Genomic DNA, 12,432 nt, shown 5'->3' on the forward strand with positions numbered 1-12,432 from the left:
TACCTGGTCTAAACACAGCACAGGGGCTCCTGTGAACAGGACTATTGCCTGCCGCCATCAACCTGCTCCAACTGACTCAGCGTTCCTGTCTCAGCATCTCTCCCCTGTGAGCTTGGTGATCCAAACCTCGATTTCCCAGGGCTCATTCCCCTATGCACCCCCTGGCTAGGGAATCCAAGAGGCTGGACCAACTTGGTAACAAGATGTTTTCTTTCCCCATCCTGACATTATGGTCCGTGAACACTGCATGTCTTTTGGGCCGTTACTCCCTCCTGCTGTGGGATAGAGTTGCACAGGTGCTGCCACAGATCTCAAGGAAGGCCCAGGCTGTACTCTCCCAAGCTGTTGCTGATGGGAGAGACACAGAAAAGTTCACAATCAGATATGGAATGGACGTGACAGACTCACTGGTCAGAGCATTAGCATTAATGGTGGCCCTTAGGCGCCATGCCTGGTTGAAGACGTCTGACTTTTCAGGGAATGTCCAAGCCAACCTTTTCTATATGCCCTTTGATGGCACCCGTCTGTTCGGAGACAAAGCATACTATGCGCTTGACCGCGTTACGGATTCTCGTGCTATGGGCTGGACCTTGGGTCTTGCAGCTGCCCCTCACCTTCCACAATCTGCTTTTCTCCTCTTTTGTGGCTACAGAAGGGGCATCCTACCACATCCGTTCCCCTCTAGCCCCTGTGTGATTGCTGCCCAACCTCTGCCCAACCTCTGCCTGGCCAGGACCTTGGATCCACTGTTCCTGTGGATCAGGGTGCCAGTGGTCCGGCCAGTCCACCGCCCCCCTCTCTGCAACTGCCTCCAACCCTTCCTAGTATGACGATTCTCCACCAGAGAATAGTCGGAGGCAGGATTCACAATCACCTGCCCCTTCGAGACTACCCCTTCATCCATGCCACCCTCCTACGATCGGATGACAGAGGGTCACTTGGCACTTCTCCACCAGGTTATGGCTCTTTTGGTCAAGGGGTCATAGAGGGGGTCCCTGTGCGTGGCCAGCGACTTGGGATCCACCGTCCTTGTAGATCAGGGAGCCAGTGGTCCGGCCAGTCCACCGCCTCCCCCTCTGCAGCTGCCTCCACACTTTCCTATTCTGACGATTCCCCACCAGAGACCCGTCGGAGGCAGGATTCACCATCACCTGCTCTGCTGGCAGTCCAGTATGTCAGACAGGTGGGTTTTGCAGATAGCGCTTACTCCCTCACCCTTCGAGACTACCCATTCATCCATGCCACTCTCCTACGAACGGATGACATAGGGTCACTTGCCACTTCTCCACGAGGTTATGGCTCTTTCGGTCAAGGGAGCGATAGAGAGGGTCCCTGTGTCATCAGTAGCTCCTGGTTGTTATTCCTGCTACTTGCCATACCCAAAAAGGACAATGGCCTCAGCTCTTTCCTGGACCTTCAGTCCCTCAATCTCTTCCTCAAAAAGGAGAAGTTATAAATGCTCTCTCTGGCTCAGGTTTTGTCTGCCCTGGACCCAGGGGACTGGATGGTAGCGTTGGACTTGCAGGACGCTTATTTCCACATTTCCGTCCTGCCTGCCCATAGACATTACTTGCGGTTCACGGTAGGCCATGAACACTTCCAGTTCACCATGCTCCCCTTTGACCTTACCAAGGCCCCTTGGTGTTAACCAAGGTGATGGTGGTGGTTGCAGCTCATTTGCATAGATCAGGGGTCTCAGTCTTTTCCTATCTTGGTGACTGGCTGTTGAAGGCAGGCTCGCCATAGGCTGTCGTCTTCCACCTCCAGACTACGGCGGACCTCTTGCATTTGCTGGGGTTCACTATAAACGTGCCAAAGTCATACCTGACTCCTTCTCAGATGCTCCCTTTCATTGGAGCTGTTCTGGACACAGTGCAGTTTTGGGCTTATCCTCTCGAGCTGCGAATCCAGGATATTCAGGTTATGATACCAGTGTTTCCGCTTATATCCTGGATTTCGGTGAGAATGACTCAAAGGCCTCATGGCCTCATGGCCTCCTGCATCCTATTGGTGCCAGATGGCATATGCAAGCTTTGCAGTGGGACCAAGAAATTCCAGTAGGCACAGCATCAGGGGAATCTCTCTGACATGGTCCAGATCTCGGAGGGTACTTCGGGAGATCTGCAGTGGTGGCTAATAACCCATGATTGGGTCAGAGGCAGAACTCTTTCCCTTCACCAACCAGATCTGACAGTAGCGACAGATGCATCACTCGAGGGACTGGGTGACCACCTGGGAGAGGCAGAGATCAGAAGTGTCTGGTCTCTGGGAGAGACCGGACTCCACATCAGCCTGTTGGAGCTCCAGGTGTTAAGAATAGCTTTGAAAGCATTTCTTCCCTCACTCAAAGGGAAGGTAGTGCAGGTGTTAACAGACAACACTACTGCCATGTGGTACTGCAACAAGTAGGGCAAAGAGGGGTCTCGGACCCTTTGTTAAGAGGCTCTATGCCTCTGGATATGGCTGGAAGAGAAGGGCATGTCCCTGGTGGTTCAACATCTGTTGGGCTTTCTGAATGTCAGAGCAGATGAACTCAACCAACAAAACTTAGTCAACCACAAATGGTGTCTCCATCCAGAGGTTGCACCAGGTTTCTTTCAGGAGTGGGGAAAGCCTTGGTTAGATCTGTTTGCCTCCGCAGAGAATGGGCAATGTCAACTGTTATGCATGTTGTAGTTCAAAGGCGGCACTCGCTCTACAACGCTTTTCATCTCAAGTGGAGCTCAGGCCTCCTGAACGCCTTTCCGCCCATACCACTTCACTCAGAGTTCTCAAGAAGAACAAAAATTACTGGGACGAAGTAATCCCTCTGGCTCTGGAATGGGCACGAAGAGTTATCCCGAGCTATTGAGCATGGTCATCCTCCGATCAGAATGCCCCTTCGGGAGAATCTTCTGTTGCAGCAGCAGGGGAGGGTTCTCCACCCAAACCTGTCCAGTCTCTGGCTTCTTGCATGGAGATTGAACAGCGGCAGTTGACAGCTTTTGACATTTCGTCCGAAATCTGTAACGTTATCTTGGCAGTCAGACATCCCACCAATATGGTATATGCCTGCTGTTGGAAGAAATTTGTGGCATGGTTCACAAACAAGTCTGATCCCCTCTTTGCCCCTCTATCTGAGGGTCTTTTGTTTATGCTTTCATTGGCTCAGCAGGGCTCTGCTTTGGATACTCTAAAGTTATTTGTCTGCAATCTCCTTGTTATGGCTGACTGATCAGCCATCTTTGATCTCCTATTTCACATAGGTTCCTTGAAGACCTTACTCAGGTGTTTCCTTCGTCCCCATTCATTATGTCTCAATGGGATCTGAATTTGACTTTGACATTTCTGCTGTGCGAACCTCTCCACAATTGTGCTTTCAGGCTTCTCACTTTGAAAAAAGCCTTCCTTTTGGCCGTTACATCTGCCTGCAGAGTAAGTGAGCAGCAGGCATGGTCATCTAAGTCATCCTATCTTTCCATCTATCCTGACAAAGTGGTGCTTTTCACTAGGACCTTCTTTCTGCCGAAGGTGGTCACTCCGTTCCATGTAGGCCAATCTATCACCTTGCCTACTTTTTACACACACCCACATCCTTCTAAGGAAGTGAAGAGACTCAAACGCCTGGACCCAAAAAGAGTGTTGGCATTCTGCCTTGATCATACCAAAGAGTTCTGGTGGATGATCAACTCTTTGTGGGTTATGTGGGTGTGAAGAAAGGTCAGGCAGTGTAGAAGAGAACCATCACCAAATGGGTTGTACTCTGCATTAAAATGTGCTTCACAATGGCCAAGAAGCAATGCTCTTGAGGGCTTGCATGCTCACTCCTCCAGAGCTAAAACTGGTACCACTGCTTTAGGACACGGAGTTCCAGTCCTTGACATTTGTTAGGCGGTAGCGTGGGAATCCTTGCATATGTTTACCAAACACTACTGCCTGGACAGTCAGGTCCTTAGGGACTTGCACTTTGCCCATTCAGTCTTGTGGGACTTACTGGTGTGACCTTAGTTTGCAGACCCACTTCCGGGTACGATATTGCTTAGGTATCTTTTCTAAGGTAAGGAATATGCAACTAGAGGTCTCTATCAGATGGACAAGTTACTTACCTTCAGTAGCGCCTTATCTGTTAGAGACAATATCTAGTTTAAGATTCCTTACCGACCCACCCATCTTCCCCACTTTACGAACCGATTTCTAGGGCCAGTGACTCCCCTTTCGGTCCCTAGTTTTGACACACCAGTGGTCAGTGTTTTCATGCCTCTGCACTTCTGGCGTGGAAAGTTGTGTAAAGAAACTGATGTCACCTCACTGGGGAGGGTCCTATATAGAACCTGCAACATCATATCCGGCGCACATGACGCCAATGATGGATGCAGAGCTGATCAACACCACCTAACAGCATGCAGTGGTACTGCTTGAGAAAAATTGTGACCTCATTTCTCATTTTGTAGTCACCAGACAGTTGTTTTATAATTCTCTGGCGCATTACGTTCCAGTGGGAACTCTTAGATTTAGCAATCATCACAGTTGTGTAGTGGAGCACAGGATTTGGGCCCCACTGCCAGTTGCGCTCTGTAAAGTGCTTTGTCCTCAGTGGTGAATACCTTTTATTCCCTCTGGGGACTCTTAGTCCCAGGAATCATCGCTGCAGTGAGGAGGAGGCAGGCCCCACGGTTTATTGTACTCTATAAAGTGCTTTAGCCACCCTACTGCATTGGATACCATTAACTGACTGTGGAGGCTTGTAGTCCCGGGCATTATCACCTCTGTGAGGTGTGACAGAGGAGGTGGGCCCCACTGCCAATTGTGCTATGTAAAGCACTTCGTTCACACGAGCTGCACAAGACATACACAGGCCATGCCCTGGCCAAGCGAGAGCCAAGGGCAGGCAAATCATTAACAGGATGCAGCAGTGCACAGCCACCCCCTTGCTTCTATTTTGGAATATGGTAGTTTACCTCCTTGTAGCTTCTTTAATTGCCTTGATATATATAATTAGGTAGGTGTTCGTGATTTTATAATTAGAATGATGTGCTGCCCTATTCACTTTTTGGTAAAATTGTTTATCTGTAATAGAAGTCTGTTAACTGTGACAAGCTTGCGTTAAAGTTGAAGCTGTTAGATCTCTAAACTTCCAATGTTGCTTTCCTCTCATTATTCATGTTTTTTTTTCTAACAAATTTTTTCGAGACTGTGTGCTTTGCCAAGGGTAAGCAACGTGGTTCCTAATTTATGCATATGGGAAGAGTAGTTTTATGAAATAAAGAGGTCAAAGAATTGGCAAAGGAAAGGTTTTAGATAGTTTTTTAGGAGGGGGCAAAGTGACCAAACCAGTCAGACATGCAGCAGAAAATTGCACCTTGAATGAGATAGGTGGTCTTGTGTTGGTAGTTAAATCTTTACTCATTGTTAAAGGGGATAAAATAAGTCCTAAAACATCTGCAAGGCTTTCAAAGCATTTATTTAAGAAAACAAAATTTCAGTTGCTTCCAGAGCTCAAATGAACTACCCATGATCATATACATTTTCCATTCGCTAATCAGATTTCAGGTAATGTGTCAAATCCAACAAAGTTGAGCCTCACATTCATCATGCCCACCTTGTTTCAAATGTAATCTGCCAAAAAAAGATTTCTGCTGCTCCTAATTCAGGAGGACACCGATTCAGCACCAGTCACAGATAAATTGATTGATAAAGCAACACAGCTTAGAAGAGCAAGTTGAATGTATGCAAAATCATATCTCAAAATTGAAGGGTATTGCTTTGGTGCTTAGTAATAAGTTATCATTCAAAGTGGAGGTCACTACCTTTGCAACAAGCTATTTCAGCTTCAACCTTTCCTGCCAGGACCATAGCAAACCAAATGTACTGTTTGCCATGATTGAAGCTGATTAACTCTCAAATGATCAAAGTTTCTAAATATCCCTGTGAGAGAGGGAACCGATAAAACAGTTCAAAACTGTGAAGTCAATTTCTAAGCAATTCTAAGCATGCATTCTTGCAGTACTGTAAGACTTTCATTTCGGATTTCCAGTTTGGCTGCTTGGGAAGAGAGCTACCCAGTGATGGGTATACCTAGAAGCACTGGTAGCATGACCTTTCGTAGAAATAACAGTATGGATGATGTTATAAAGGGAAATAGGCCTCTTATGCACCACAATAAAGGGGGCAACCAAGATTAGGGATAGGGTAATGTATGTGACAAACATTCCCAAACTTAATATAGCGAGTCACTGAAAAATAAGTCCATCCATTGGATAAGATATGTACATAAATATTGATAATTAATCTGAGAGGACATTATTTCGACAACACAGTGTACATATTTCTCTGAGCTGAGGGATTACATCATGCTAACAGACAATGTAGTGGTCCTTCACCACTGGACTATCTTAAGCAATTGGACCAGTATCCAATTTATTAATTCAATTAGATTACGGCCCATCAAAAACTAAGGACATGATTCCGTCATGCTGGAGCTTGGTATACAGTAGTACAGTTACCTACAACATCTTATCTGGTCTTGTAAGTGCCCAAATCCATCAGGGCTAGTGAACTTCAAATGAACATAACACCCAATGACATGAATAATGAGCAAGAACATAGTTCCAGAGTTGTTTCAGCAGAAGTAAATTCTGATAGTAATCTTATAACAATTATGGAAATACCATCCAAGGCTACATCTTAGCTACAAGTATTATCATAGAACGTAGCTCGACTAATAAAAAGGTTGGGTGACCTCAATTTGGTAGAATTCATGGATGGACACCATATGTGCATATTTCAAGAGATGTGGGCAGCAGGTTCAGGCTGTAGGCCTGTATATTTAACATATAATAGCCATGCTTTCTATCAAGGGCTGGTAGAACCTCTGGTGGACTCCTTATCTGGCTAAAGACAACCTTAAGCTGTACCAAAGAGCTATAATTAGATTCACTGGGCATGTGGGGTTGTTTTTCATAATGCCATTCTGTTATAAACAAAGGCACATATTATTCGTAGTGTTCAGGCCAAGAATGAATTCTTTAGTGCCTTTCTTGGACCGTATTGTTCCTAAATGTTCAATAATGTTAGCAGGTCATCATAAAATAACCATTGAGCCCATAGATACTTTGGAGGCCCTTATCGATCGGGAAGACAAGGATAATGGCATCCTCTATTTGGAGGCTCAACCTGTTAAATGGTGGCCAGCTATATCTTTGCAGTTACAATCTCTGACTATAGTCAAGGGGCTGAGGGCATGCACTGGTTGCTATCCCACAGGGAGAAAAGCCTTCAGAAGGGACCCTATCAATAGGATTGACTATATAATGTTAGATCCCCAACTGTGGTCCACCAGAGTATATATGGAAGTCATTGAACCCTGTGATGGCGACCACCATGACCTTCTCCTAACAATGCAGGGGGCTGACCTTGGTATTATAGATTGTGAATATCCTGAAAAAAAACAATTCATTAGTAACAAACAGCTGTAGATGTGTTAAATGGCCACAAGTAGCAAATAATCCCAGGCCACTTGCCATAATTCACTCACTAGCCTACAGCAGTAGGAAAACAACCTGATATCAGAGTTTCGTATCTCTGCAATACACTTGGGTTTGTTTGACTCTCTGAAAAAATATTTTCTCACTGACTACAGACTGGCCCCTAATAAAGTAAATCAGACACCGTGGAACACAAAGGAGTGTAGGAGGAAAAAGTCCAAGTTAGTGCAAACTGTCCGAACTCGTAATAGAGCTTCAATATTAGATTCTTGAAGGTCAACAAACCATTACTAAAACAAAGCCAGAGAACCCGGGACGATGAAAACTGGTTCAATATGGAAGACTCACTTAAAAGAAATGATACTAGGTACTTCTGTAATATTTTTTCCCGTGGCAGTTTAAGAATTATTAATGCTCGGATGGAAGTTTATGTTCCCTCATAAGCCTGGCAGAAGCATTTTAGTGCCTTCTATGCATAGTTTACTGTCATAACTCTCGGAAAATAAGAAACCTTGCTATGACACTAGCACGAGTGTTTAATACCACTATAGAATAATTAGTATTCTCTTTAGGGACTACAAAGTGGATTCCCTCCGCAAGTGAAGTGCGATAGGGCTGAGTGCTTGCCCCCACTTTGTTTTCTTTGTACATTAAAATTGTTATTGGATTTGTCAGATTTCCAGAATGATGCAACAAAGTCAGCTTGAGTCAAAATCCCTGCGGTAATGATCACAGTTGACAGACACACTGTTGATCTCAAAGATCCTATAGGATTTGCAAGCATTTTTCAAATATGTTTTCCATCATTTGCTCACAGTGCAGTATTGAGATCAGTTCCCTAAAAACAAAATGTATGGTTTTGAATGCTCACCAGATGTTCAAGAGAACACTATGGGGCTGAGGTCTGGAAAAGTCTCTCCCTTAAGTCTGAAATCCGAGGCCTCTATTTAGCCGCCAGATTAGTGCACCAGTTCTCCCCATACATTTTTATCTTGTACAAAATAAGGATGGTAACATAATGAACCTTGGCCCACTGCTGTATTGGCTATGGGGTTGGACCATGAGAGAACTGGAGCATTACAGACTGTCTTTAATGTAACTGATTGGAATAGATGGCTCTTAGTCACCCGTAGCTCTACTATGTTAAAACTTGGGTTCAGTTGTTGGATCTGAAGGAGCTTTGGAGTATCCCTGGTTGATTTATGGCTTCTTGAGGAACCTGTTAAAGAAGAAGTATTGGCGATATGTTATGCGTAGATTGAGGGCAGAGTTCAGGAGTGGGGAGTTAATTGCATTTTTTTTAATCACAACTATATTCTGAAACTCAAGCACTATATGGACAATGGGGTTCCCCACAAGCCTAAAATCTCTCTATATGCTTTAGACTTGGAATAACCTATACACTTGTTTACTCCTAAATGGTCTAAAGGTGCAGCATAAGAGACTGTTGCCCTGTTTGCAAAACTGTCATTGAATCAGAAGGTCATTTCTTGTTTTTTTACCTAGCATATGGTACCTCTTGAAGGAAATTGATCATAGGTATATGCCAGCATTGGATGTCAGACATTATTGGTATGTGTTTAAGATTTTCATGTCAGATACAGATACATTTATTGTCTTTGGTCTGTCGAGGTTCCTACTCTGGCTTGATCTGCAACAAAGCATTTAAGTAATGATAGGTCGTTAATTTTATTACAGGCTTTTGATTCTGCAAATGTACTATCAATGAATGGGTACATGTAATTGTATTATTTTAATATTGCTCTTAACTGAGTGCTTTTGTAATGGATAGATTAATTATTTAGTTTGAACGTTTTATAGGGAGTGCACCCGAAATAATCTAAAGTACTGTTCTGATGCTGTGTAAAATGTGTCTGGTGAAAGAGCTCTCACATTTCGTGAAATACATATTGAAATAGAATAACATACCTTTTAAGGTCATTTTTGGTTCTTACATTATCTTAAAAATGATAGTTGGCACTTTCAAGTATGGAGCCAAATTATAAGCTTACAGTCCTTGTTCAGCTGACATTTTTGTAGCCACTGAAGGTAGTCATAGTTCGGTGCTGCTATGGTATCAGTTTGTTTTATAGCCCAGGGTGCTTCTTAATCTTTCCCGCCAATGCCTTCGAGCCGAATCGAAATCCTTTAACTCAACATCCCAAACGTCTGCCAAATTAGACACTTCAGCTTCATATACATGAATTATTATCGCCATTCAGTTTTTAAACCTGACACGAATAGTATTAGAAGATTTAAAGCATAGGAATTTCAAGTTATCCAAGATTAGGCCAGTGCAGTTTACAGATGTCTAGAATAAGTTGAAAAGGCATTTATATTATTCAGTGCATAAATTGCATTTTAAACGAATCAACATAAAGTAATTTAGATAGTGCCTCCATGGTACACTAAAGTCCAGTAACAAACAAAATTACTCTGTTTTTTCTCTTTTCTTTCCTGACAGAATGATAAAGATGAATCGCTGTGGGTTGAACGGTTGCTTCGGCTGCATACATCCCGCGTCAGGGACGTGGAACTCCTCACCGGACTCAGCTTCTTCCAGGACAGGAAAGAGTCTGTTTCCAGATTGTTGCAACTTAAGACTTACTTACCAGTTTTTGATGATGATGACTGATTGGATGTAAAGAAGTTTTTTTTTTTTTAAAGCAAATAATCTATGCATTGCAATCAGATGATGCCCAGCGCAGAAGTAAAATGCAATGTGAAAAGACTTTTGAGAAGTCAGAAGGGAGAACAGAAGTATTTCACTGCGATGATCATACCTCAGGGACAGCTATTTGGCCAAACGGAAGAGCCTTTTGATATGTACATAATTTAATGTGCTAAGATTTCGTTCAGTGTCGGGGAAGGCAACACCTTTAAACTACCTTTGTGACTTTTTAACTTAGTAGTGGAATCAAAATAATAGCAGTGAAGGTGATAAATGTGGAACACCGTTCTATACTCTTTCCTTCTCCAAACTCTATTTTTTCTAAGTTATAACGTATATGTATGCAAATATATTGATATATTTTTTTTAAAATAAGTCATTTATTCTGTCATAATTTACGTTACTGCTGCATCTCTACTAATCAACCCTTTTTTGTATAGGAGCAGAAATAAATCTGTACATTTTCAGACCCTGGCCACATGAAGTACAAAGTTTTAGATGTGAAGAATCCCAACGTATCTGGATTAACTATGTAAAGGAAGTTTTTAACAAAGAATAGTAATGGATCAATTTTGAATTTGAAGTAATACAATAAAGAAAATGTTCATACTACTCGCATAAGTGATAGAAGCAAAGCTGTCCTCATTTTACAATTCAGTATAACAGTAAATTACCACCAAAAAAGGAACCATATATCAATTTAATATTCATTGTTTAGCACCTGCTAGAAGTCCAGGATTATGAACCTAAGTTTATAGGGGATTGACACACTAATAAAGCAGTTACTGTGTGAAGTAGCTACCTATTGTGAGTAAACACAATGGGCAGGGCTATTTCTGAAATTAGGTGCTATCACACCAGCTCAGATCCATTTTTGCAAGGCGCCTATATGCTGGGGTCCTGGATCTACTTTACTGGCCCATATGTCCTTACCACAGACTGGGGAATAACTGCTTGGGCCCAAAGTCACCCGTGCTTTACTGAGCATTTTTTCATGATTTTAGCTAAAGAGACATTCAGTTGAACATTGCACCAGTTAAAGCCATTCATGAGGACTTTTAAGCACCCTAACTAACTGTGTGGTATGGGATCCCCATAAAAAAGATCATGACTCGTGGGATGTGAATATGCCTATGACAATAATCTTGTTGTCACCAAAAGCAGCCATCAGTTGTAATGTCACAGACAGGCACATAATTTTAGTGAGTGTAAGCAATACATTGATGTTATGACTGTAACCTCTGCAGAAAAATAATGCTGTGTATTGGGATTTTAATCCAACATTTGCTGTTAGTTCTGCACTCACTAAGGCTTTGGGTACTTGGTCTATGATGAAAGACACCCCCAAGTCTACTTGACTCTGGGCCTCTCAGACAAACAATACCAAGCTTAAAGGAGGTGGGTGAGAAGGACGAGTGTGATGTACAGTACGACGCAATTATCATAGATGTAACAAGAATTGGAATGCCCAGCCATAGGTGTTGGTTTAAAAAAGAAAGAAAATAGCACTAAAAAACCCATCAAATTGTAAACAGAGTTGAAATGATGACCAAAGATTAAAAGTGTGCAAATCACATAAACAGCATTATTATACATGCATATACAGCTGTAACAGTTAATGTTCGAGGCAAATGACTACTACATAATTATTTTCTGAACTCTGCGGTTGCTAACTGATTGGGAGGATTATAAAGATTATGAAGAATAATAATACAATCTGTTCTACTTGTAAAGGAAGAAAACATGATCCTATGACTGCCTTTATTGGCAGTGACCTACACATCAAATCTGGCATTGAAGCATCTTGCTCCCATTCCCCACAAACATCAGGCTCTTCCGCCTGGTCTTGTGTACTGACCCCCACAGCTGTGTGCTCATCCTGTCTGGCCCACACCACTGCCCACACCTTTCCTTTGACCAACAACCTGAGACTGTGTTGAGCTGTTCATCCAAAATACAATGTAATGCATATAGAGTGCTGTGTAGAACATATATGACTCTTATTGCAGTGGGAATATAACAGATGTATTTAAAATAGAGTGTTATTTTAGCAAAATAAACCAAACATGCACTTAATATAAAAATATCGTGTAATATAAATGTATAATATTTGTGTGTTTACCTTTCCAACGGTGTGGCTGAATACAACAATCCTGCTTTTAAGTTTCAACCCTCTGTCTGTTTAAGTACCAAGTAAAATACCAAGGCAAGATGACACTACGTTTTAGATTGGTAGTGAAGTAAGTGTTTAATGCTTTATTGGCCTGCTTTATTTGCAACACAAAAATACATTCTTAC

The 12,432-nt window shown here is 42.8% G+C and overlaps 1 protein-coding gene across 1 annotated transcript in view; it reads left to right on the forward strand.

Annotated features, from left to right (window-relative positions):
* ENPP1 (ectonucleotide pyrophosphatase/phosphodiesterase 1) overlaps nucleotides 1-10,571 on the forward strand; it is a 486,681-nt gene extending 476,110 nt beyond the window's left edge. Inside the window, exon 25 of the mRNA XM_069235163.1 lies at nucleotides 9,928-10,571. Coding sequence (XP_069091264.1) covers nucleotides 9,928-10,098 — 171 coding nt within the window. The 3' untranslated portion in view covers nucleotides 10,099-10,571. The remainder of the gene's footprint in view (nucleotides 1-9,927) is intronic.
* Nucleotides 10,572-12,432: the final 1,861 nt, after the last annotated feature.

This window comes from Pleurodeles waltl, chromosome 5, assembly GCF_031143425.1.
Source record: "Pleurodeles waltl isolate 20211129_DDA chromosome 5, aPleWal1.hap1.20221129, whole genome shotgun sequence".
NCBI classification, from domain to species: Eukaryota; Metazoa; Chordata; class Amphibia; order Caudata; family Salamandridae; genus Pleurodeles; species Pleurodeles waltl.